General features: G+C 42.6%; 1 protein-coding gene and 1 non-coding gene across 4 annotated transcripts in view; one reads left to right on the top strand and one right to left on the bottom strand.

The window, feature by feature from the left end:
- Prdm2 (PR/SET domain 2) overlaps window positions 1-26,053 on the top strand; it is a 100,325-nt gene that overhangs the window by 859 nt on the left and 73,413 nt on the right. For 2 of the 3 annotated variants that reach the window (XM_051171919.1, XM_051171921.1), the window contains exon 2: window positions 19,650-19,723. In XM_051171919.1, the coding sequence (XP_051027876.1) occupies window positions 19,715-19,723 (9 nt within the window). In that variant the 5' untranslated portion in view covers window positions 19,650-19,714. Of the gene's footprint in view, window positions 1-15,332; window positions 15,404-19,649; window positions 19,724-26,053 lie in introns of those variants that run through there. The other variant, XM_051171920.1, reaches the window with a different exon arrangement.
- On the bottom strand, window positions 9,664-9,800 carry LOC127212104 (small nucleolar RNA SNORA17). Its single transcript, XR_007833488.1, has one exon. It is a non-coding gene; the product is annotated as a small nucleolar RNA SNORA17 (small nucleolar RNA).

The following is a 26,053-nucleotide window of genomic DNA, read 5'->3' as shown; positions in this document are numbered from 1 at the left end:
GATAACCCAGGAGCCCTGTTGCCCCTTACTACGCAGCTGAAATTTGCGCCTGGAGAAATGGGTCCCCCCCCCCCCCCGATGTTTCGTATATTGAAGATGTGGGTGTATATGACACGTGGACTGCTTTTTTGCTGAATTCCAGTGCCTTGCCCTTAGGACCCTTTAACCAAACCCTGGAATGTTTGTTTTTAGTACAAAATGTCCCCAGAACGTGACTAAAATGTATCTCAAAGTTTTTGTTTACTTCAGGATTATTGTTTAAAGTAATATTTACAGCAAAGAAAACCTCCCAATGGTTCTTTTACCTACAGTAGCACGGACTACTGTTTGATTATTACTGCCCATGGTGGTACTAAAAAAGATTTAAGAAGTTTGCATCCAGAGCCGGGCGTGATGGCGCACGCCTTTAATCCCAGCACTTGGGAGGCAGAGGCAGGCGGATCGCTGTGAGTTCGAGGCCAGGCTGGTCTACATAGAGAGTCCAGGACAGCCAAGGCTACACAGAGAAACCCTGTCTGGAAAAGCCAAAAACCAAAACCAAACAAAAAAGAAGAAGTTCGAATCCAGGTATTAGGAGGAACTGAGAGTCATCATATTGTTTTCCTTTTCTGTAGACTTCTGTTTTTGAGATCGCATGCAGCTGCCACCCTCCAAGCTTTCTTACAAACACTTTATTTGGTAAAAAATTCTTTTTCACGTGAGCTCTCAGCTTAGCTTTGAAGACCTTCATAGATCTTTTTATAAGCCCCCTTTATTTCAAGTCATGGGAATGGCGCTGTAAGTCCATTGTGTTGGAAGCAACATTAGAACCAGGCATATAGCGACAATACTCAACGAGTTACTTAGGATCATTCGGATTTGTTTTTTATTTTCTATGCAGTGCTCCAGATAATAAGGTGTAACTTTGTAATAGTGTATTAATTCTGTGAGCACAAATCAGCAAAAGAGCCTCATTGTAAGCACAAAGAAGGAAGAGAAACAGGCCTTAACCTTCCGCCTCCACAGATGGCTATTGTTAACATTGTAGCCGACTGTCACTAGTCCCTCCCGGTGTTCCTGCTTGTATTTCTTTAGCACTCATTTATATACGCAAGCATTCTATAATATTCTATGCAGAATGGGTATATGTGTGTGTTGGTGCAGCTTGTCTTTCATTATGCTGTTGTAAGTGTGTATCTATGTCTTTAACTGTTTAGCAGTTTGTTGCTTACTGGCTGGCTGCTATGTGGATGGGGCGTCATTCATCAGCCAATTGCACATTGATCTGTAAGGCTTCTAAAGTCTTGATATTTCTTTTCATTAAAATTTGTAAGTTTTATCTCTGATGAATTTTGAAATTTTATAGTTATCTAAGATGTGAAAACTGGAAAAATCTGCCTTTCAGTGTCTGACTGCACATTTTTTATTTCAGCTTCCTTTCTAAGAAGTAACAGTCCATTTCAGCTCTCCGTTTGCTCTGTGGTGTCTGTATACCTCTCGTGTATCTGCACACAGTTTCTTTTGATGATTATTTCACACTCGCTATTTATTTATTCATGGGTTCCCCCCCCCCCCCCGCCCAGAATGTTGATATCTTTTCAAGTTTATATCTGACTTAGAAACCTTTCAGGGTCTGTTAAATCACAGTTTTCAGGGTGGAAAGCACTGTGGTTCATTAACTATTTTTAATGTCTTCTGACTAGCTTCAGGTTACATGTATGTATGTATGTGTATACACACACACACACACACACACACACACACACACGTATAGGGGTGGAAAAAAAAAAACCCAACAGCAAATCTGCAGCTTTCATTAGAAAACTCCATAGTGAAACAATATGTGCACATTGAGGGGCTCTGCCAATCTCGCATGCAGAAAGCATCTACAGGGAAATCTGGATGTGGGGGATATTACCTGCTGAGCAGGACTTCTTTCCACCCCTGCTGACAGGTATTTAGTGCCCATCAGCAATTACAGTGTCTGCTGTAAGGCCTGGTGTCATGTCCTAGTGCTTACCTTTTGAAGGGAGACATTTTTAGTTAGAGCTGTAAAAATGGTTTTCTAGAGCAGGTCAGGGAAACCCGCAGAGTCTGTTGGTAGGGCTGGCAGATTGAGTTCTAATAAGACGCTTCTCAGCTACTGTACTGTTGTCATTTGGACGGCATTAGTCTTTGTTGTGGGTGTCTCTCTTGTCCATGGTGGACTGCTTAGCTGCTTCCTGCCCCACAGGTGCCAGTGATGGCTCCCTCTGTTGTGACAAGCTGTGAAGTCACCAGACGTTGCCAAGTGTCCATTGGGAGGACAAATTGTATGATTGTAAACTACCTCATTTAATGAAAGTTCCTTAGTTGGGAGGTTGAGTCTCAGATGCTGTGGCTTCCTATCTACAGTCCTTTCAGCTTTTGCTGTTGTGATCCTAGAGTAACTCACTTCCTGTAGCTGGACATTGGCATCCTTTTGTGGCAAGAGAGATAGATGGCAGTGTGAGCTAGCTTGGAGAGGAAGAAGTCAAGACATAGGACCATCATTCCCAGTATAAAGATTACATTGTAAAGAAATGTAAATACATTTGCATAGGGTTGATGTCTGGTGAATAACTTAAGCATTTGGTCCATTATGCTGAATAACACAGAAATAACCCTTCTATAAAAAGAGACTTTGAGAGAATCCCTTTAAGATTGATGAGAAAAAGCATGTACTTTTTTCTAGACTCTACTTTGTTTCCCCCTTTTTAAAATCAACCAACCAACCAAACAAACAAACAAAAAAGCAAGCAACCCCGCCCCAAACAACCACTTGAGAGTTATGCACAGAAACTCATTCTAAGGAAAGAAGGCTTACTTTTGAAATTCTGTTGTTTGTTTGTTTTGCTTTTTGAGACAAGGTTTCTCTGTGTCTTTTGAAATTCTGATCGAACTTTAGTATATTGCATTTTAAAGATAGCTAATTGATCTTCATGGAAAATGTGTCATTAATGCACTTTCCTCTGTGAGAGGAAATAAGCCTCCAAATCTTTATTTGTAATAATTTTAAGTAAAGATTGTATTAGTTGTGGTTCTTTATTTTGTCTGTAAAATAATATTTAGTCAGAGTGCACCATTAAATAAAACATATGAGAAAAATCTGCCATTGGGGCGATATTTGGTAATGAGTGGTTTTTTTAATCACAGGAACATCTGAATTAATTTCAGTGCAGTGGATGCATGTGTCATTTATATATATATATATTTTTAAAAGGAATGCTTTTCCTTCTCTACCCCACCTTCTTGAAGTATGCATTAGAATCATTGTGCATAGTAAACCTGGTCACCGAAATGATAAATACTTATTTCTTTTCTTAATTCTGCATAGTATTTATTTGTGGAATCTTGGTTTATGTCATACCTATACTGTGTTCTCATTTACTAGCCCCTTAGAAGGTGCAATTAAAAGTTTTACTGAATTTATATGCTTTTTAGCTATTTTGGCAAAAACAATATTTTGTAGCCCTTGTAGTAAATCACCGTAGGCTTTGCTTTGAGAAAGCTAAATTGCCTCTTGGCACAGCTTGTCTGAAATATATAAAGCTAAGTGGAACTGTTAACCTGATTACTGTGGACAGCCCATCTGGAAATTGGTAAATATACATATTTTATGTGTACTTGCATGTAGTTTTTCCTAAGTCTTTATTAAGCTCTAATGAGAAATTAATTTAAATGACACTTTCAAAATTTGAAAAGAATTGTGAGATTTTCCCCAAACCTGTATTATACTTCAGCATGAATCCTGTATATTTTCCAAGACTTATTCAGACAATGTACAGTAAGTGTATTTTAGAGACTATAAAAATGGCATTCAGATTGGTTCTCTGGGCCATAAAGACTTTACCATAATTCAGCAAGTCTTGGCTTTAAAATATACCTGCAATAGAAGGTTTGAAAAAGAAGACTCTTGGGGGTAAATTTAGATCTTAATTGTGTTCCCTTTTTAGAAGACATAGACGTACTGTTTGCATACAGTCCTGTTGTTACTTAGCAGAACCCTACCTCAGTGGACAGGATGGTAGAACCATAGGACCACACAGCTGGCATGTGTGAGGGAGATGTAGATGGCCTCTCTTGTCATTTTTGTTTTTCGAGACAGGGTTTCTCTGTTAGCCCTGGCTGTTCTAGACTCTATTTGTAGACCAGGCTGGCCTTGAACTCACAGAGATCTGCTTGCCTCTGCCTCCCTGAGTGCTCGGATTACAGGCGTATGTCATTGCAACCAGTTTTTCTCACTTTCTGATCTCTGCAAAATAGGGACAGATACTATTTTTTCCTTTCACTGAGGTATTTTGAGCTGACTAGGTAAAGAATATCCAAGTAGGGCCAGCAAGGTGGCTCAGCATGTTAAGACCCTCTAGGACCTAGCAGTAGAAAAGAGAGCACCTAGGACTTGTCCTTTGACCTGTGACAGCTACACACACACACACACACACACACACACACACACACACACACACACACACAGTGTGATTTAAGAAAGTTTTTAAAAATGCAAGCAGTTTAATGTTTTTGAAAAACTTAACGTTTTTCTTAGTTTCTCTTGAGAATGTGACTTGTTGAGAGAATAGCCCTCCTTAGGCTTACTAGTGTGTTTCCCCTGTATGTAGTGCAGGAGGTGCCTACTCTAGTCAGTTCCCTGCTTTCCACAGAGTCAAGTCCTGCATCTATCTTCCTGCTGTGGACATATTTATCCCCTTGGATTTCTCCCCTCGGATTTATCCCCTCTTTCTTGAGTCACCCTAGTGACACTAAAAATGTCCAAATTTCCATCTCTGACCTCCATGCCAGTCTGCGTGGGGACCAGTTCTCCCCTTTGGCTGACATGGCTTTCTGTGGGAATGTTTACCTTCTCCTGAGCATCAGATGTCAACATGGAACTCACCACTTTGCACTTTGGCCCGATCCCTGTTCCTGGTTGCTTGGTTTTTAAATGTCTTCATAGCCCTCCTTGTTAGTCATGTTCCACGTTTTAGGTTGTTTTCACCATCTCTTCCTGTTTTCTCTTAAGTGGCCACCAGGTAGTGTGGATGCTTTCGTGTATCTTTCCAGTTTTCTTGTGTGGTTTAGGTTCTTAATTGCTTATTATCTTGTGGCTCCTTGCTTAAATTTTCCTTAAATATTGGACTTTATTTTGTTTATGGTATATCCTCTGTCAGAAAAGCTTTGTTGCTCCTCCTAGGTGAAAGGTCTTCCTATAGACTGTCCTGAGAATATCTGTCCTCCTGTAGGTGATATTGGCTCTACTTTTCAGCAATCCCACTTCCCACTTCCTCTCTAGACAGACCTCCAGAGCTCGGGAGCAGGTGAGAGGGCAACAGTGTCTGGGGAGCCCTACTGTGTTTGTTAGTTTTTGTCAGCTTTACTCAAGCTAGGAACATCTGGGAAGAGGGAATCTCAGTGGAGAATGTGCCTCCACCAGCTTGTCCTGTGGGCATGTTTGTGGAACATTTTCTTGGTCACTAATCGATGTGAGAGGGCCCAGTCTGCTGTGGACAGTGCCAGCCCTGGACAGGTAGTCCAAGCCGAGCAAGCCAATAAGTACCTTGCCTCTATCACCTCTAAGTTCCTATCCTGACTCCCCTCAGGGATGGACTGTGAGCTGTAAGATGGAATGCACCTCCCGCACTACCCCCACCCCATGTTAGTTAGGTCAGCAACAGAAAGCAAACTGGGATACCTATCACAAGGTCAGGTTCAGATTTAACATAGAACCCAAAGCCCCCTGGAACTGTCCTTACCTGTTTTGTTTTTGCTTTCTAGACCCTTGCATGGAGGGCACTATTTTACTGACCATAGCAGACCAGTATCAAGACACTTTTTTTTTTTTTCCATGTTTTTATCATACATTCCTAGATACCTACTTTTATGTTGAATTGGGAACTACAAATAGGTTATTTTGAAGAAATGGATCTTTCTTAAAAAAAACAAAAAACCACTGGGCATGGTGGAGCACACCTTTAATCCCATCACTTAGGAAAGCAGAGGCAGGTGGATCTCTATGAGTTCAAGGCCAGCCTGGTTTACAGAGTCCAGCACAGCCAAGGCTACAACAGAGAAACCCTGTCTTGAACATAACCCAAAACCAACCAATCAACCAACTAAAAACTCTATCAACAACTGTGTATTCAAGGCCTTCTTAAACTGTAAAGCAATGAATATACTGAAATTTCTGGCGTATACCGAATTTTACGGCATATAAGACTACTGGGTGTATAAGACAACTCCTAACTTCCAGTTAAGATATAGCTTAACTGGAGCCGGGCGTGGTGGCGCACGCCTTTAATCCCAGCACTCGGGAGGCAGAGGCAGGCGGATCGCTGTGAGTTCGAGGCCAGCCTGGTCTACAAAGTGAGTCCAGGATGGCCAAGGCTACACAGAGAAACCCTGTCTCGAAAAACCAAAAAAAAAAAAAAGAAAAAAAGATATAGCTTAACTGTCTAAGACTACCCCTCTAACCAACACACACCCTGTGCAGCAGACATGTGTCTATTTGCAAGCAGGGCACAGGCAGCCAGGCGCCCTTTGAGTCAGATGGGCAGGTCCTGGTGGAGAGCCAATCCATGCTCACACCCTCCTTCTCCAGGTACAGAAAGGTGTGTGCAGCTTGCTCCTCCTGCTTCATTCTCGCTGCACAGAGCGGGGAATCGGCCGCAGCACCCCCCACTATATGCTTGGGACATAGGAAGCAAGGGGAAGCAAGCTGCAGGTAAGTACCCAGCATATAAGACAACCCCCAACCTTGGCATGGATTTTTCAGGGTTAAAAAGTCATTTTTAAGCAGTCTTGAGAACAGTTGTTATACATTTAGAGTGTAAATCTCAAACTCCTGATTATACAAGTTAACTCCCACCTCAAATTAAAAAAAAAAAAAAAATCCCTCACTAAAGCGGTAGATGAATCTTGTGATATCCTTGGCCAGCTCCTTGACCAAGCACAGTGCCAGTCCTGACTGTCTGGTGTGATCACAGTTCTCGGCTGTTCACCTATAGTGTAAGGAAGCCCATCATGGGTGTGAGTTATGTGCAAAACGGGGTTTCCTGTGTTGTGCAATACACATAGCCTCTGAAGCATGACCAGATGAAACTTTTTTTTTTTTTGAGATAGAATTACTCTGTGTAGCTCTGGCCTCACTTTGTAGGCCAGGCTGGCTTTGAACTCACAGTGATTCGCCTGCCCCTGCCTCCTGAGTGCCTGGATGAAAGGCATGGGCCACCATGCCCTGGGTCAGATGAAACTTTTTTGTTGTTGTTTTTTTTGTTGTTGTTGTTGTTTTTTTGTTTTTCGAGACAGGGTTTCTCTGTGTAGCCTTGGCCATCCTGGACTCACTCTGTAGACCAGGCTGGCCTCGAACTCACAGCGATCCGCCTGCCTCTGCCTCCCGAGTGCTGGGATTAAAGGCGTGCGCCACCACGCCCGGCTCAGATGAAACTTTTGATGGGAAAAACTCACTCAAAGCAATCAGCTGGGGGCTAGAGAGATGGCTCAGAAGTTAAGAGCACTGACTGCTCTTCCAAAGGTCCTGAGTTCAATTCCCAGCAACCATATGGTGCCTCACAACCATCTGTAATGGGATCTGGTGCCCTCTTCTGGTGTGCAGTTGTACATGCAGGCAGAGCACTGTATACATAACAATAAATCTCTTTTTAAAAAGCAGTCAGCTAAGACATTGGATAACTGTGGAATCAGCAGTAACATTGTTCTTCATTTAAGATGTTCTTCATGAAGCTTGTATTTTGAGGGTTAGTGAAGAATTGATTATTTTTAAAAACTTTTTGATTCTTTGTGAATTTCACATCATGCACTACAGTCCCACTCTATCTCCTCCTCCCCTTTCACTGCCCTCCACCCTTGCAATCTCCCCTACAACAGAGAAAAAAAATTGTTGTGGAAGCTGTAGTGTGGTTGCAAGTGTTCATTGCAGTGACTCGTTGGTCTGGTACGCGACCTCTGGCTTTGGCTACTCTGTTGACACTAGAACCTCACTGGATTCCTCTCTGACATCCTGCCGTTGCTCTGGGCCATTGAGGTCTTGTAGTTTTCGATCTGTAGGACCAGCGTCTTCATTGCACTTTGGCAGTTCATTGATGGGGTAGATAGATGTTGGAGTGGGCCAATCCAGAACCCTGGACCTGTGCCTGAGAGGTATCTGAGTTGGTCAGCCCTCTGGCTGTCTCACTGTCATGCTACTGGCCCTGGTCTCCCGGGCGTTGCAGCTGGTGAGGGATATGGCCACTCGTGACCCTTGGTTCTCCTGCCTGCCATAGATGGCGAGGGGATGAGGGAGCGGAAAGGGGCCGTATTTTCCTCATCCTCGCCATTGCGCAGCAGACAAGAATCAGGGCTGGCTTCCTCTGGGTCCACTCACCCGCAACCCCCGCATCTAGAGCCAGCTCTACTGTGCTGCCCAGGAGAAGTCCAGGGCCTGCTCTTCCTAGTGCTGCAGCAGGTGAGGGGCAGGGACAGCTCTCCCGTTCTGATGACCTCAGGCTGGCTGTCCTGCCTGCAGTAGGTGGCTAGGTGTGAAGGGAAGGGGTCATTTCTCCCTTGTCCATGCTACTACATGTGAAACAATTGTGGGGCCAGTTCTCCCACGCTCACACCCTCAGGGCTGGCTCACTGATGCCCTTGCCATCAGCGTCAGCTCTACTGTGCTGCCCAGGTTAAGGTGCAAAGCAAGGGACAGGGCCATATCTCCTGTTCTCTTACACTGTTGGGGCCAACCCTCCCACTCACAGCTGGTGGGGAGGGTCAAAGGGGATGAGAGTATCTCTCCTTTGTCTAAGCACAGGCGATGAGTGTTAGGGCCAAATCCCCCACACTTGTATCCTCAGGAGCCAGTTCACCTGCAGCTCCTGCAACCAGGACAGGCTCTACTGTGCTTCCTGGGTAATGTGCTGGGCACCCTCTCCCAGAGTACTGCAGCTAGCAAAAGGCAAGGTCAACTCTTCTACTCTCTTGCCCCCAGGACCAGATCTCCCAGGATGCTCAGGTGAGGGGTGGGACCAGTTCTGCACAGCCCCCAGACATCAATGTGGCAGCCCAGACCAGGAATGTCCACCTGGTCTTTGGTGGTGACAGACCCCTGCTGCTGCAGGGCCATGGACCCAGACATGGCCCCTGGTGACAGCACAGGTCAGGACCTCACCATGTTCCCAGGTGGCAGCACTGGCTACTCAAATCAGGCTGTTTCTCATTACCCGCAAGTCTCCCGTTTTGCCTCTCTTCATTGTGTCCACACCCTTCTGTTTTTCTTTCTCTTCCATTTCTCCACCACTTACTTGTTCCTCTTAGTTGCATTCAGGATTTCTGAGTGTCTGGGATTGTCTCAGAAGTCCTGTGCCCCATTATGGCGCTGGGCAAAGGTCATCTCGGGCATGTTCTGCACCCCTGGGCCTTCACTGTGCCCCACTGGTGCTTGTCTCAGGCTAGCTCCCTGTTCAGGCCCCATGGCACCAGTCTGGTGGTCATCTTAGTCTCACTGCTTGCTTGGGCTGCCCCAGTGGCCGCATACGAGGGTCATCTGTCTTGGGCTCACTTCCACCTGAGTCCTTGGTCCCAGGTGGGGGGTCCTCTCAGGCTTGCTCCCAGTCCTGGGGACCATTGGGGCCTGTGTGGCGCCAGACTGTGGTGGTCTCAGGCTTGCTTTTTTCAGGGAATGTTAGGCTATTAATCATTTAGATGTTCGTAAGTCGGAAGTTCATGAGCTGAGTGTAGACATAGTTTCTCTCCTCTGCCACCTGCTGACAGACTTGTGACACAGCAGCCACACCTGCAATGCTTCTAGGGGCAGGCACTTCCTTTTCTAATAATGGCAAGTTTTTATACTACTGACAAGATATCACAAAGGTATCTTTAATTGAAACTTCTTTATGTTAGTGTTGCTCTACAGACTGTGGAGTTAGCAGTAGGTTGCCATACTTTGGTTGGGAGTTGCTATGACCTTGAATTTGTAGTGCTCACGTCAGAGCTCAGGGTTTGAGCAGAAAACCCAAGTGCTCCTGCCCCATCTCCACCTCTCATGCTGATCTTTACATTTGTGTTTTTTTTTTTTTTCAATTAAAATGAGGAAAGAAAGCTTTTAATTCAACAATATTTTGATGGGGTAGGATTACCTCATCCAGGAAATTTGACAGTGATCTTTTTGGTCTTGATACGGTCAAGGGAATAGCTAGTGCTACAATGAGAGATTGAGATTCATGATTAATGAAGTCCATGTTCAATGAAAAAGTCATAGATATTTGATTAAGGAGGTAAGGGGAAGTATTAATAGGTGTCTTCCATATTAGTCAGGTAAATGATCATCTACAATAGCCAACCATTTACTTCTAAGCTTAGCTCTATTAATGGATGCTAGCAGCTCTGTTTCCCCCCTTGGCAGTGCGGGGGTTGCATCCAAGTGGGCACAGATGCAAGTCAGAGGACAACTTTGGGGTTGAGCCCCATCTTCCACCTTGTCTGAGGTGGGCTCTCTTGCTCACTGCTGTGTAAGCCAGGCTTGCTGGCCTGTGAGCTTCCGGGGACTCGTTCCACCCTCACTTCCCATCTCATTGTACAAGTTTGAGGATTACTACTATTGTGTCTAGCTTTTTGTTTTGGTTTTTCGAGATGGGGTTTCTCTGTATAGCCCTGCCTGTCCTGGACTCACTTTGTAGACCAGGCTGGCCTTGAACTCACAGCGATCCACCTGCCTCTGCCTCCCGAGTGCTGGGATTAAAGGCGTGCGGCACCACTACCTGGCTTGTGCCTAGCTTTTATATGGGTTCTGGGAATCTCACACTTGCGTGACGAATAAGTATTTTAATTACGAGCCATTTCCTCAGCCCACTTTACTTTTTGAGAGACGCTCTCTCACTAAAGGAGTTTGCTGACTGACTAGACTGGTTGGCCAGCAAGCACCCCGCTGATGCATTGGACTGTGTGTACCGGGGCACCTGACCTTTTTTTTTTTTTTTTTAAACAAGGGTGCTAGGGATTGAACTCAGGTCCACATGGCTTATGTAGCAACAAACATTTTATCAATTGAGTTATTTGCCCACCTCCTTTTGTTTTAAAGCAGTGGTTCTCAACTTTCCTAATGTTGTGACCCTTTAATACAGTTCCTCCTGTTGTGGTCCCCAACCATACAATTATTTTCACTGCTACTACACAACTGTAGTGTTCTCTCATGGTGACCCCTGTGACAGGGTCGGTCGTTCAACCCCCAAGGAGTCCCTACCTACAGATAATGAACTCCAGTTCTAAAGTAAAAAGAAAAAAGTTCCAGTTGGTTGGAAAACCCCTGGGTACCCACAGACTAAGTGCAGGTTTCTAGTACTTTCCTATGGCATCAACTGGCCTCCTACTTGACATTTTAATGTGATGATGTTTAATTGCTTAGGGCCCTCTAGAGCCAAGAGCTGTTGACCTCAGGGCTCTCTGACTTACATATTTTAAGCAGAGCTCTTAATCAGCCCCGCTTTCTCACTTGTGCCTGTAGCTCTGGGATAGAAGACCCTGTTTTTCAGTCTGTTGCATGGAAACTGTTGCCAGCACCTGTAGCAAAGACACCTCGTCCTCCAGCCCCATTTTCTTATTTAGGTTTGTGTCACAGAATACTCTGTGCTATGCACATTCAGGGACTTAGGCCCTGGGGCAGTTGTGTTGTGTCCTGGCCTATGTGATGGAAGTTAGTTTATTGAAGTGTCAGCAGTCTGTTCCCTGTGCATCTTCACATGCTCTGTAGGCTGATGTCTCTGAGATCTGCTCCGTCCCCCCTGTCTTTGGTATTGGGTGTAAGTTGTTCTGGGGGTGAGAGACAGGTTTTTAGCAGAGGCCACACCCTGTGAGTCAGCTTTTGCTCAATCTTCCTGCTTTAACGATGTACACATAAACACACAAGTCTCCCTATTCTTAAAATGGTACACCTTTCAGTGCAGCTCTTGCTACAGTTTATGTAGCCTGATAATACCACCTGCATTTTCTCCTTTTTTTTTTTTTTTGGAAATGCTGTGCAGCTTTGCACATGCTATGCAGACACACCACCAACAAGCCACTGATAAAATTTCTATCTTTGAGGAAAAGTTGGAGCTTTGTTTTTAGGATAAAACTAGGTAATTTACAAAATTATATTATTTTTGGAAAAGAAAACATGCATTTTTCTCTGAGCAAATTCCTGGGCAGGTGTAGTGTGAGCAGTGCTTGTTTCCAGATTGTGGCCTGGCAGTACCACCCTCCTGGTAGGGATCCTGACAATTTGGTAATGTTTGTAAATTAATAAAATTTGCTTTTGAGGAGTTGACGTGGATCTAATATTTTTATTTTTAAGTTTCTGGGTTATGAGAGTCTTTTGGTGAGAGTAAGTCACAGTTGGTAAATCTGCAAAGCTAAAGGCTTCATCTCCATGTTGTTTGCTACCGTGATGCTTATTTGTTGAGAGAACTACTTTTGTAGTGACTAGACTATTGTTATTATGTAGACTTATGACTCCTTTCACAAAGTGTCATTTTCAAGCCTCCCTGCGTACCACCTTGTCTGTGTTCATTGCACTTCTGGTCCAGCTCTTACACAGGGTGCTGTTTCCTTGCGCCTCGTCTGTCTTTACTCTATTTTGCATTAAACAATGCGTATTGCGTCCTAACTCTAGGACAGCTTACATCTGTTTTATTCTTTGCCCATGAGCTTCCAGAATCTTAGAAGTCAAATAATTATCTACTTGATGTTACAGTGTGGGAAAAATGGCCATTAGGCCAGAGAGATGGCTTAGCAAGTAAGGGCATTTGCCACTATCCCAGGTGACTGAAGTTTGGTCCCTGGAACTCTCTGGAAGGAGAGAGCCAACAGACTCACAGGTTGCTCTCTGACCCCTACACACATAGAGTGGCAAGCACACACATACATGTATACATGCATGCAATAAATGAGTGTAACTTAAAAATAACAATTCTGAATTTCATTATAGTTTTTTTTCAAATAAGAACAAAAGATCTAAACTGGTCCTAAAAATAACTAAGATGAATGATTTATGGGTTAATGTGTTAAGTATTTTTTTCATTCTTCCTTTTTCTTAGACTTAATCCATTAAAAAAATAATAATTGCTTTCCCCATAGCTTTGTAAAGGTTACAAGTTTGCAGATGTGCACAAAGACAGCATAACCAGTCACATCTGTTTGATTTGTGCTAGTATGTCTGACCTTCAATAATCAAGTGACTTTTATATTCACAAGTTATTATTGGTAAGGATGATTTGCTCCAGAATTTGAAAGCAGTATCTTTGAAAAGTACATCTGAATGTGGCCATATTCTCAGACTTTACCTAGTGTGCCAGAAGTCCTGAGTTTCATCCCCAGCACTCTATAAACTAGACATGGCAGCACACTCCTGGAATCCTAACACTCAGAATGCAGAGGTAGGAGGATCAGAACTTTTTAAAAAGAATAGTGTCTCCTGTAACCTAGGCCAGACACCATTAAAGAGGGGGGAAGGGAAGGAGGGAGGGAGAGAGAGAGAGAGAGAGAGGAGAGTGTGTGTTTAGTGATCAAGATCAGTTGTTGCATTTGCAGAGGACCCAGATTTGGTTCCCATATGGGGGCTTACAACCATCCCTAATCCAGTTTTAAGGGATCTGAGATTCTTCTGATCTCTGTGGGCACCAGACATCTAATATATATATAATATATATGGATATATATATATATATATATATATATATATTTCCAGACAAAGTACTCATACACATGAAATAAAATAAGTAAATCTAAAAAGAAAATAAGTGTATGCATGTGATTAAAACATCAACAGCACAAGGAGGAGCCGAAGCTCGTGCTTTGCAGGGGTCCATGCTATTTTGAATAACAGATGATTGAGAGTCACAGGCTCAAGTGTACACAGCTCACATCTGTCTTCTGTTCTTTTTATACCTATTTGCAGTACCTACTAGTAAGTAGAAAGTCTAGTATTAAAAAGGTTTGCTGGCCTGGGGAGATGGCTCAGTAGTTAAGGGCACTTGTTATTGGAAAGGAGTGGAGTTTGGTTCCCAGTACCCATATGGTAGCTCACAACTGACTGTAGCTTCACTTACAGGAAACCCAGCACCTGCTTCTGACCTCTCTGGGCACCAGGCATGCATATGGTGCGTACACATACATACATATAAAGTAAATCTTAAAAAATTATTAAAAAAACATTTGCTGGGATGCTTTTGATGATTTGTATGAGAAGATTCTTCTCCGCATTGTTAGGGTCCACTGTGGATCTCTTGTGGATAAACTTTGGCTTTGAGATGCCATTTAGCTAAGTGGGAACGTGAAAGTGGAGCTGTCTCAGGCGGTACTAGCATCAGAGTACTGCCCGGGCATTGGGGCTTTTGAGTAGTGCTGCTAGATCTTTAAGAAAGTTACTTCAGATTAGTGTTTGGGGTTTGTCATTGCTGTAGAGAGCACATGCTCTTCTGTTACGCTAGTCACATGGTTACTCCAGACCCTTATTCTGAGTCCCCAAGCTTGTGTTTGGGAAGGTATGTGGGGTTTTTCCGGTTGTGAAAATGACTGATGCACCACTGGCATTGATGGCCCGGGGCAGTGCTAAATGCCCATGATGAAAGATACAGTCTCAGGCCAGTGGCTGGTCGGTTCAGTACACAAGACACTTGCAGAGAGACTGCCCCTTTTTTATTGTCACAGATAGGGTCTTGCTAGGTTGCTCAGGCTTGTCTTGAACTCCCAGCCTCAAGAGTGATCCTCCTACTTGTCTTCCTGAGTAGCTAGGGTGACAGGCACACACTACCATACGTGGCTTTACTTTGACATACTTTAATAAAGAATTCAACCAACCTACAAAAGTGCATAAGTGTAAGGGGTGGAGTTTGGATTCCCAGCACCCATATAAAAATGGTGGCTTGCCTGCCTGTAGTCTCAGCACTCAGGAGGTGGAAGCAAGGTCTCAGGGCGAGCCAGCTATGTAGACTAGCTGGATTAGCAAGTTCTGGCCTAATGAGAGATCCTGACTCAGTAAATACAGTAGAAACCCACTGAGGAAGGCATCATATGTCAATCTATTGACCTCCAGGTGCACGTGTGCACAAGTTTATGGACACTTGCACACTGGCATTCTCATGTGTAAACGTGTGTAAAAACTTCACACACGGTATACACATATACATCCTAAAAAATCAGCTAAGAAGCCTGTTGAATTTGTCCCAGTTCTGTTATTGTGAAATATTTTTAAAAGGTTCACTTATTTATTGTATTTGTGTATATTTATGTGCGGGTGCATGCATGTCAGTGTCTGTAGGTCAAAACAACTGTGAGAATTGCTTCTTTCTCTTCACATGTGCTCTGGGAATCGTACTCAGGCTGTCAGGCTTGGTGGCAAGTGCCTTTACCTACAGAGACATCTTCCTGGGTTGTGAAGTTTTAGGTATGTAATTTACCATGTTCGGAATCAAGAAGGAAAAAGGAAAAAAAAAAAAAGGTGTACATTTTAGGAGTTAGGATTAGAAGTGACAGAGAAGAGGGTCCCTTGAACATCAGTATGTAGTGAACTTTTAAAAGACAGTGTTAAGCTAGTGGTGGTGGCACATGCTTTTAGCCCCAGCAGTTGGGAAGCAGAGGCAGGAGGATCATCGAGTTTGAAGCCAGTCTGGTCTACAGAGTAAGGCCAGGCCAGACAGGGCTACACAGAGAAACGCTGTCTTGAAAAACAAAACAAAACAAAACAAAACAAAACAAAAAAGGAAGTGTTGAAGTTGTTATTTTCTACAACAGGAAATGATGAGTGAGTTTTTCTTTGGACAAGGAGGGAGGTGTGGGAAGTCTTAGGCTGTGCTTCATCATGTAACAGTTCAAGTTGCATAGTAGGTTTTTTTCTTTTAAAGAAAAAGTTGCATCAAAGATGACACGTTTTAAGTACTGTACTGTTTTACCTGTCCAGTGTCAGATAACAGGTACTCTGCTGTTTGAATTGTGCCTGTGAGCTAGCAACTACTGAGGGTGAAGTAAAGGAAAGAAGAAAAATTGTGAAATAAACAGGGAAGCTAACTGCAAAGCAGATGGAAAGGCGGGCAGTGCTCCCAGGAGCACTCTCTCCCTTTCTGGGAGGATGGGTACCGTGGGGTCCGCCTGACTTGCCCTTTCTTTCATAATTCATCTCTAATCTGGCAGCTGAAGTTAGAGGCTGTAGTTAGCAGATTTTATCTAGGATCCAACCACTTCTTCCTTCTTTTTCACCATGCCAAACCAGCACTGAGAACTGTCTTTTGTCTGACTGCCATGTGCAAGCTGTGTCGCCCTGGTGCCTAAACACCCAGATCTGTCGCCTCTAGATGTTCAGCTCATATTCTGGATTCCCTGATGCTCTTCCTCTCCCATACAGCTCTGTTTCCTGTCTCTAGAGCAGGTCTAGAGACTGTGATGCGTCTTCTTGCCACTCTTCTCCTTGCTCCTCTGTATAGCGCTTTCTCCGCATTTCAGGTTGTTGGTTTTTTTTGTATTTGCTCGTGTGGACCTCTTCCCCAGAGGTCAGGGATCTCCCTTGTTCACAACCCGTGAACAGTGCCTAACACATAGTAGGTGCTCAGGTGGGAGGAGTGATGGAGGTGAAGGGACACTTACTCAGAATAGGCACATCTATGTGACAGGAAGTGGGCTGGTTGTTGCTGATGCCGCATGGTGAGGAGTAGGAGTTGGGGCAGGTGTTGTCGCTGCGAGTATGATTCTCTCTTTAAGATTTATTTATTTCCTTTTGTGTGGATGAGTATTTTGCTTGCCTGTGTGCGTGCGTGCGTGCGTGCGTGCATGCGTGTACATGTCTGTTGCCTGTAGAGGTCAGAAGAGGGTGGTAGATCTCTTAGATTTGGAGTTACAAAAGGCTGTGATTCACTATTAGGTATTGGGAACGGAACCTAGCTCCTTTGCAAGAGCAACAAGTGCTCTTAATTCCTGAGCCATCGTCTCTCCAGTCCAGTAAACACTCTTGAACTGTACATTTCAATTGAATCAGTTGCATGATATAGGAATAGGCCAGTAAAACTGTTAAATAAACAAACCCAGACAAACTCAAATGGCAGTATCACACTGTTAAGTAATATTAGGAGGCAGGTCTGTAGACCGCAGCTGAGTTTTCTCAGCCTGCCTGAAGCCGAAGATGCCAGTGCTTGCCTCCAAACAGACTGCCAAACTAAGCGTGTGAAGGCAGCCTAGGCCTGTGTCCCTGTAAGAAGCTTCCTATGTGATGGTCACAGTGATGCTGGTGAGCCTCAAGAGAAGCAAAAATGACTCCGAGGGAAGTGGCATAGCAGTCGCATCCTTCCAGATGTCTCTCAGCAAAATACTGTATTTTACTGCAGTGTTTTTATCACCTTTTCAAAGAAGTTCCCATGGCAAAATTCATAAACTCCCATGTAAAAGCTTGTGGAAGACAAGAGAAAGCTGGAGCATAAGATGTCACACAGGCCTAGAGGACCTGATAGTTGCTAGTGGACATTATATGGGGTCAGGTAAGCATGTCTAAGAGACCATGGATCCTAGTACCCCTGCATACCCCAGAGCCACATTCTGACAGGATAACAGATTGAGTCTCAGGCCATAGGAGCAGTTGTGTTCACTCTATTATATGTAAGCTGGGGAAGGTCATATTGAGTAACTGAGAAAGACGCTCAGTGTTAAACTTCAAAGGCTGAGAACTGTTGCTTTAAAAGTACTGACTCCATGGGTTGTCCTTCAGTTACCTTGGCATTTTATCTGTCAAGTATGCTAAGAGTTTATACTGGCTTAGCCAGAACAGACCCATGTAACAAGATGGGATGCTGTGGATAGCACACATAGAAATTAGTTCAGATGAGCAAGGCCAGACTTAAACATAATACCTTGCTTGTCAAAGGCCATGTATCAGGTGAGTGTGGTTCAGCAGCCCCAGGAAAAACCAGAAAGCCCTCTCCCTTAGAGAACCAGCTGAAAATGTAGCTCATCAAAGCACCGTTTTCTTCTGGTGGGGCAGGCTTTTATTCTTCCAGTCTAAAGTGTGTGTCAGCATATCACACGCCATCAGACAGTTAGCATGTAGGCATTGTCTTGTAAAAGAATTATACTTCATGGCATGTGTATGTGTGCTTACTGGAGACATTTATGATGTTATAGTGGAGGGTCAAAAAAAAAAAAAAAAGAAAGTGATATGATTTGCATATAAGTATTAAACGCACTTGAGGCATATATTATATCTATAGTTTTTAAAATTTTATTTTTAAAATTTCAATTACATTAATTTATTATTGTTGTTTTGGATACTGTTTCATGTAGCTCAGGATAACCTTGAACTCCTGATCTTTCTGCCTCCACTTTTCAAATGCTGGGATTACAGGCATGAACCATCATGCCTGCAAGGGCATACATTATATCGAGAGGGCTGTCTGTATCAATTTTTTAAAGATAGCAGTGTTATGTCGCTCCAGCTGGCCTTGAACTCTACATTTTCCTGTCTCTCCCTAGGTGCTGGTATTAAAATGGGACACCTGTCTAGTAAATTGTTATTTAGATATGAATACAGTCACACGTCACTAAGGATGTGTTCTGACAGTGTAGCATTGGACAGTATTGTTTCTGAATGTCATAAATGCCCTGGTATAATACTGCTGGACCACTGCTGCACATGAGACAACAGAACAATCTGATGGGATTTTCATTGTCTATGTGGTCAGTGGTTGACTGCACTATTGATATGAGGTATGTGCCTGTATGCCATACGTATTTATGAAAGACCTTCTGTTGTCGTTTCTCTTACTATGCCATGGCTATGTCAAAGGTAACACTTTAGAGATACAATTGTAGCTCTTTCCAGACCTCTTTTTTGTTTTGTTTTCTGAGACAGAGTTTCTCTGTGTAGCCTTGGCTGTCCTGGACTCACTTTGTAGACCTGGCCTCGAACTCACATCAATCCACCTGCCTCTGCCTCCCGAGTGCTGGCATTAAAGGCATGCGCCACCACACCCGGCTTCCAGACCTCTTTTAAAAAGCCTTTGCATGGTATTATCTACTTTTTATTCCCCTTTGGAATAAAATTATTTTAGTCATTCTACCTTTCTGCTTCAGAATTCTGACTCAGAATAATTGAGTCTAAATGTGTTTGCATGCAGCAAATACTAAAGGCAAAAGAAGGGTGCTTGTGTTGCTCAACACTTACTCCTCCCGGCTTCCTGTTTCTGACATTTTTTTTTTTATTTGTTTTTGGTTTTTCAAGACAGGGTTTCTCTATATTGCCTTGGTTGTCCTGAACTCACTTTGTAGACCAGGCCGGCCTCAAACTCACAGAGATCCGCCTGCCTCTGCTTCCTTGAGTGCTGGGATTACAGACATGCTCTGTGCCCAGCGTTTTTCTGACTATTAACAAAGCTTCTCCTTATGTGTGATTTAACTTACAATCTAAAATATGATGTCATTCCGATGGTTCTCCTTTGATTATAGAGTACAGTGAAACCCTAGTAAGGTTTAGTGAGAAGTGTATTTATTGTTATCATGAATCTGAGGAGTAAGCTGTCAGTATGGACTGAGGTTGGCTGGCGCAGGTTGCTTTATGAGTACCCTTGGAGCGCACTCTGTAGTTCGTACATGGTTTTAAGTCACTGTAAACTTATAGGCAGGTACATATTACAATTGTCTGTTTTTCTTTTTAGGGCTCATGTAATCAAAGAAGTTTCTTTGTTGTGTGTATCTTTACAGAACACAACAGGAATTGAAAATGCATCAGGTGAGTTTAAAAATAAAAATTTGTACCAGTTCATGACCTAGATGTTAGGCGAGCTGTTGATTTTAAATGATAGCCTCTCTCTCTCTCTCTCTCCCTCTCCCTCTCCCTCTCCCTCTCTCCCTCCCTCCCTCCCTCCCTCCCTCCGTCCCTCCCTCCCTCCGTCCCTCCTCTTGGATGCTTGCTTTTGTTTCCTAACCATTATCTGTGCATTGCTCTCTTAGCGTGAGTTTGTGTGAGTGGTGGCGTGTGCATTGCTTGGTATGGGTTGGTGTTCCTGAGGGGTACTAACTCTTAGGAACTTCTTAGGAACGTCAGCTCAGACTTTCTCTTAACCTTTCTTTTGCTGCACTCAGTGTTTGGGTTTCTGTGTTTCTTTGGTGCATATTAAGTTTTTGTTTTCTAAACTTTTTATTTATAATTTTCTGAGATTGAAAGTCATTTTTAGAGTCTACTACTGATCAAACAGAAACTTTTAAGTGTCTTGTCCTTGAAAAGTTCTTTACATAAAATATGGAATGCAGTTACAAACTATAAGATGTTTTCCTCCTGCAGGAAGTTGTATGGTTACTGGGAGATTAAACTACTCTGCTATGGGGTATTTCTGTAACCTCAAAGGTGTTCTGCTAAGTAGTATTAGCTGTGTGGCTTTAATGCATTTTAGAGCAATATTCTTATTTTTTTGTCTCATTCTCACAGTTACAGACAGTATGGATGTCAGAAAAATTTTGTAAGCACGCCTTTAATCCTGGCACTCAGGAGGTAGAGGCTGGTGAATCTTTGTGAGTTTAAGGCCAGCCTCAACTACAGAGCTAGTTCCAGGACAACCAGAGCACAAGCAGTTTTTAAAGATATAAAATCCAAAAGTGTAAAGAATGTAATTTTAAAAAATATCATGGCTTAAATCTCTTAAGACCTGAAAACATTTTATATCTTATCAATTGAAACTTTAGACACACATACAAAATTCTTTCCAGGTGTTTCTAACTAGAAACCACAAGTTTAATTTTGTGAGGTGATGAAGTTTAATAAATTCTGTTCCATGTTACATTGAGAGAGATGAAATTGTTGGAGTGGATCGTTTGGATTTCTTTTCATTGCTTCCATTATCAGAAATGTTTATTTTAACACAGAGGACTATACCTCATAGACACGAATCTGGTGAGCACATGGCCACATGGTCTCCATTACAGCGATAGTTGAAGATTTACTGACATGCTTTTGAAGGCAGATTATATTTGAAATAGTGAGGGGTAGGGAAAAAGCAAATGGCTTCATCGTCCATCAGAGGTATATTTATATATGCATTTCATTTATTTTCCTAATTTAAGATTGATTCTTAATGTGAACCTGGTCACTCAAAGGCATTGGCTTTTCTGCAGTCTGGGGCCTGTTTGAGGAGGCAGCTCTGGGCTAGCATGGTGGTGACTTTCCAAAGTGGAACTTGAATGTGGACTTTGTTCCTGCTTGTTGTTCTGTGTTCATTTATCTGAGGAGCTGACAGTTAAGCTTAGGCTTATTTGTGCATTAGTTCTCATGCTCTACTGAGTTAGTAAGGTTTCAAGTGTGTTTAGAACTTGTTGTTATTTTTGCTTTAATGTCTCAATTATGTCTAACAAAAAGTGTACAAACTATTCCAAAAGAGGTGTAGTAATAACCATTTCATTTTTCGGCTCTTTAGCAATCTCATGGTGCTTTTGACAAGTTTCAATATTAGTCTACGGACAGGGTTTCCTTTGATGCCAAGTGCCAAGTATCAGGAGAAGAGTATCCACGTGTGTTCCGACGGCTAGCGCATTTTGATTTGTGTGTAATTTAAATGGGCTGACAGTGAGGCAAGTTTTATTTGGATCATAAAACCTTTCTACTTTTTCTGACTTAAACTTTTAGCATTTTCAGTTAAATTTCTTATTATGCTGTAACATTAAGTTCATCAGTATTTTTCACAAATTTTCTTGTAATTAAAAAAATAAGAATTATTCAGAATAGTTTATAGTTTCTGTTCCTGCATTTAGCATTCTCATTGGCAGTTAAATTATACTAAAAAATTCCACATAACTGCACAACAAAATTCTGGTAGAAAAAAAGTTTGAACTTGAGCCAGACTGACTTATAATCAAAAATCCTAAAGTTATTTTATGGTTGGCTGGAATTTTCTCTCTAGGAAACGCTTAGCATCTCTGTGCATTTCAGTAGTCAGAGCTGTCACATGCCGCCTGCGGTCTCTGAGACACTAGCACAGACTCACTTCTTACCCATGAACGAGCCAGGCGAGGTTCAAGGATGATGTGGGCCGGGCCAGATTGCTCATGAGAATCCTTTAGGAGGGGCGATAGAGCTCAAAGCCTGCCCGTATTGTGCACACCACTCTGCTGTGTACCCCAAGTCCTTTCCTGTAGAGGTAGCTTGCGAGGCTCTCCCTCTGAAGCCATTTTTGGGGCTCCATATGCCCCCAGAACATGTGTTCTTTGTCTTTTTTCCTCGTCTGTTTCTCATTTGGTACTTATTCTCTTGCCATCTCTTTCATCTTGAGAGGGAGCACAGCTTGCTGAGCAGGTGAGTCCTTCTTCCCCGCCTGCCTGGCTGGCACTTGGGGTCGCCCTTGCTCTCAGGGATCATGGCTGTCCTTTGTCACTAGCATTCCACACCAACCCCCTACAGTTGCTCCTGGACTTTTAGTGTAGTTACATCCGACTAAATTCATCGTAAAGCCAAAGAAATTACATTATTGTCTTTTGTATTTCAGACTATTGCGAATTGGGGATCATCTCTGTGATGCTCTCCTGTCTCCTAGGTTATTTAGTGCTACAATGTACATAGACTGAAAGTAGCTAGCTTAGATATGCTAGAGTTTCCTTCTACATTGTATCTGTTGCATTCTTAGCACACTTGCCAAGCATTCTGTTAAGGATGTATAATTTTCTGTTGGTAGTCTTTGAAATGCTATGAAATGCAGGCACTAGCATTCCCACTTGGTGACTGAAGACATTGAGGCCAAAGAATAAGAAAAGGGACCCTGAAGCCAGCAGCCTGCCAGATGTAAAGCTTGTTACTGTAGCAGCCTGGGTATACTCGGCTCTGCAGAGGTAGCAAGCAGCTCCCCAGCTCAGTGCTTAACACAATACCAACTTATTCCTGATCTCTGCTGTATACCCTTTGTGGTACTATGCTGCTGCTGTAGTTACACAGGAACAAGGGACCGTCGTGGAGGCTTGGTCTTAATATGTGATACTCATTGGCTACAATAGTTGGCATATACCATTTAAAATTAGTGTGGTGGGGTGTGTGTGTGTGTGTGTGTGTGTGTGTGTGTGTGTGTGTGTGTGAGAGAGAGAGAGAGAGAGAGAGAGAGAGAGAGAGAGAGAGAGAGAGAGAGAAAGAGAGATATCCCGTCAGGTGTCTAATAGCAGAGAAAACCCATAACATTGGAGGACAGCTATGAAGATTTACTGTGACTACCTTTATTACTAATTTACTGAGTAATATAGTTTCCCACTGCCCCCTGGAGTCTTTTCAAAGTTCAGATTATTATTAATATTTGCAACTTTATAGCACTATAGAAACTGTACTTAGAGCATCTCTCTGTTCCAAACAGTGACCTATGTTATGTTACTGTAGTTAACCGGTAGCAGGACAGTTTTGCTTTTATGCTTGTTTTAAAGACCAGAAAAACAACCAAAAAAGCTTGAGACCACTCAGTGTCACACATCCAGCTCTGAACACTGTTTTAAGCTATCTGCAGTTCTCTTATCTTGGCTCTCCGGGGTGTTTATTTGTTCCAGTGCACAGAACACCTCTCAACATGTTATGGACACTGCAGTAAACCAAGTAGATGAGGCTCTGCAGTTTGTGTGCTCAGAGGCAGGCCAGGCAGTTTCCAGTGGATAGGAAATGCCGGGAAGACAGTCAGTGCAGCAGGGGCTTGTGAGGAAGAGTGGTGGGGAGAGTTAGGGGAAGTTCTGTCTCTGCATCAGTGCACAGAGGCTGATCTTAGAACCAGGGTGGCACAGAGTGAGAACACAACAATATGGGAAAAGACGGTAATAGGCAGAGTGACACACATTAAGTTATTAGGTGAGAGGATGAGCTTGGCCTAAGAAGATTGGCGCCATCAGAGACTCTAGTAAAGGGTGATATTAGTGTGAGTCAGTGGGAAGTCATTTGTATTTTACTGCAATTGGGTAAAGTGTAGAAGTGGACTTACTTATTTGTATACATTCTTATGAAAGGCCATTAAATTTGCTTTACCAATGGCAGCTAGCAGAGTGTGGTAAGGGAGGAGAGGATGGTTCTGAGGCCATATGGATCCAGGGAAAGAGATAGGAGGCCAGTTTCATGGGCCTTGTAAAAGACCAGAGGGATAGGGGAATTTGGGAGAGTTTAAGTAGAGGAAATGTTTGATTGGGTTAGTAAATAAATATTAATTAAAAATACATTTTCTATTCTATTCTATTCTATTCTATTCTATTAATGGCCTTTCATAAGAATGTATTCTATTCTGTTCTATAAATCTGATATCCTAAAAGCTCGTTTTGGTTTAATGATGATTTAAAGATTAATATCTATTTAGGATTATCAATTATAGATTTTTTATGTCTTTGTGTGTAAGTTGGCTTTCCTGCCTGCAAATATGAAATATTTAAAACTTTATCTTAGGGGCTGGAGCCATCTGGCTCAGAGGTTAAGAGCACTGTCTACTCTTCCAGAGGTCCTGAGTTCAATTCCCAGCAACCACATGGTGGCTCACAACCATCTATAATGAGATTTGGTGCCCTCTTCTGGCCTGCAGGCACAACACTGTATACATTATAAATAAATCTTTAAAAAAATAAAACTTTATTTTAGTTTCATACTTTTAAAAATTATTTATCCTACTTATGTATGTGTGCATGTGTCTGTATATAGGCGCTGATGGAGGCCTTGCAGGTACTTGCTGAGATCCAGATTCTGGTCCTTGAGATTGAGCAGCACGTGCTCTTGATGCTGTGTCATCTCTCTAGTCATACTTACTGTGTTCTTGCAAGGAGGTGTTTAATATACTTCAATTTCCTTTTTTGGTATATATTTGTGTATATATGTATACACACATGTATATATACACACACTTTAGGCATTTTTAAAATTTGACACTATTTTGTGTTTTAAAATATTTTCCCATCATTTTCATTCTTGTTAAATATAATTTGCTACTGAAGTTTACCCTCTGTATTACTGTTTTTCTGCAATGTTAGTTAGACTCTTGTTAGCTTTCCATTGTAGTTCTAACTGCTTTTCTGTTTTCTGAATATTTCATTAACGTTTTACTTCAAATATTTATCTCTGAGCTTAAATTTTAAGTTGTCTGATAGTAAATGAGACTTGCAGGCCTTTTCACTTCTGGGCTCTCACCCCTGAGGTGTGATTGTGCGCAGCACCGTCTACCCATTGGACACGCGTCTGCACTCCTGGCGGTATGGCCATTTCCCTGGCTGATTAGTCCCTCATAGGCAGTACTGAGCAGCTTTGTGTCTCCAAGATTGGCCTGTTGTCCACATGCAGTCATACAGAGTGTGTTCTGTGGTGTTTATCCTCTGATGGTTTTGCTGTCTATCCAGGTTTTCGCCTGCATTGTGGCTTCATTTCCTTTACAGAAGTTTTTTTGTTTTTTGTTTCTGAGGCCTTCTGAGTATCTAGCCAAGTCTGTTCATAGGTAGTCTGTTCATAGGTCTGATTCCACCTGGTGGTTAGTGCTGTGGTGGCTGGCGTTTGCTTTCATTTTCATTATCTTCTTCTATTTTGTAACACTAAAAATAGACAGTTTTAGCGTATGCTAATTATGTAGCAAAGAAATGATTATAATTATAAACACAAGTTTAGATCTTCAGATTTAAAAAGGCTTCCATAAGATATTCCTAGCTGCTATCATTTGGATTTCAATAAATGTTAGCATAAGAAATCTATATTCTAATAATGTCACTTAAATTTCATTTTGAATCCTGTATTCTACTAGATATATTGGCAATTTTTATAAACATGGGTGTGTGTGTTTTTTTTTTTTTTTTAATGAAACAATTAGATTATCTGAAAATTGGAAAAATCCCTTGGACTGTGTTGCTTTAAACAACTGAAACAACTGGGAAGCTTTGGGGTTTTTGTTTGTTTGTTTTTAGTGCTGTTAAGAAGTGGATGATGGGGGGCAAGGTTTAGGGCAGTTTGACTTTGCCTCGTCTTTGTGGTCTTTTCATTCCTTCCCATGCTCAACTCTGAGCCCCACTCCCTCTGCGACCTGCCTGACTTCTTGGTTTTAGCCTCCTGATGGGTAAGGATGGGTCTGCGGTTACAGTTGGTGGTAAA

This window comes from Acomys russatus, chromosome 29 (genome assembly GCF_903995435.1).
Source record: "Acomys russatus chromosome 29, mAcoRus1.1, whole genome shotgun sequence".
NCBI classification, from domain to species: Eukaryota; Metazoa; Chordata; class Mammalia; order Rodentia; family Muridae; genus Acomys; species Acomys russatus.
Note: the sequence above shows the minus strand (reverse complement) of the source record. Positions and strands in the feature narration are given on the sequence as shown.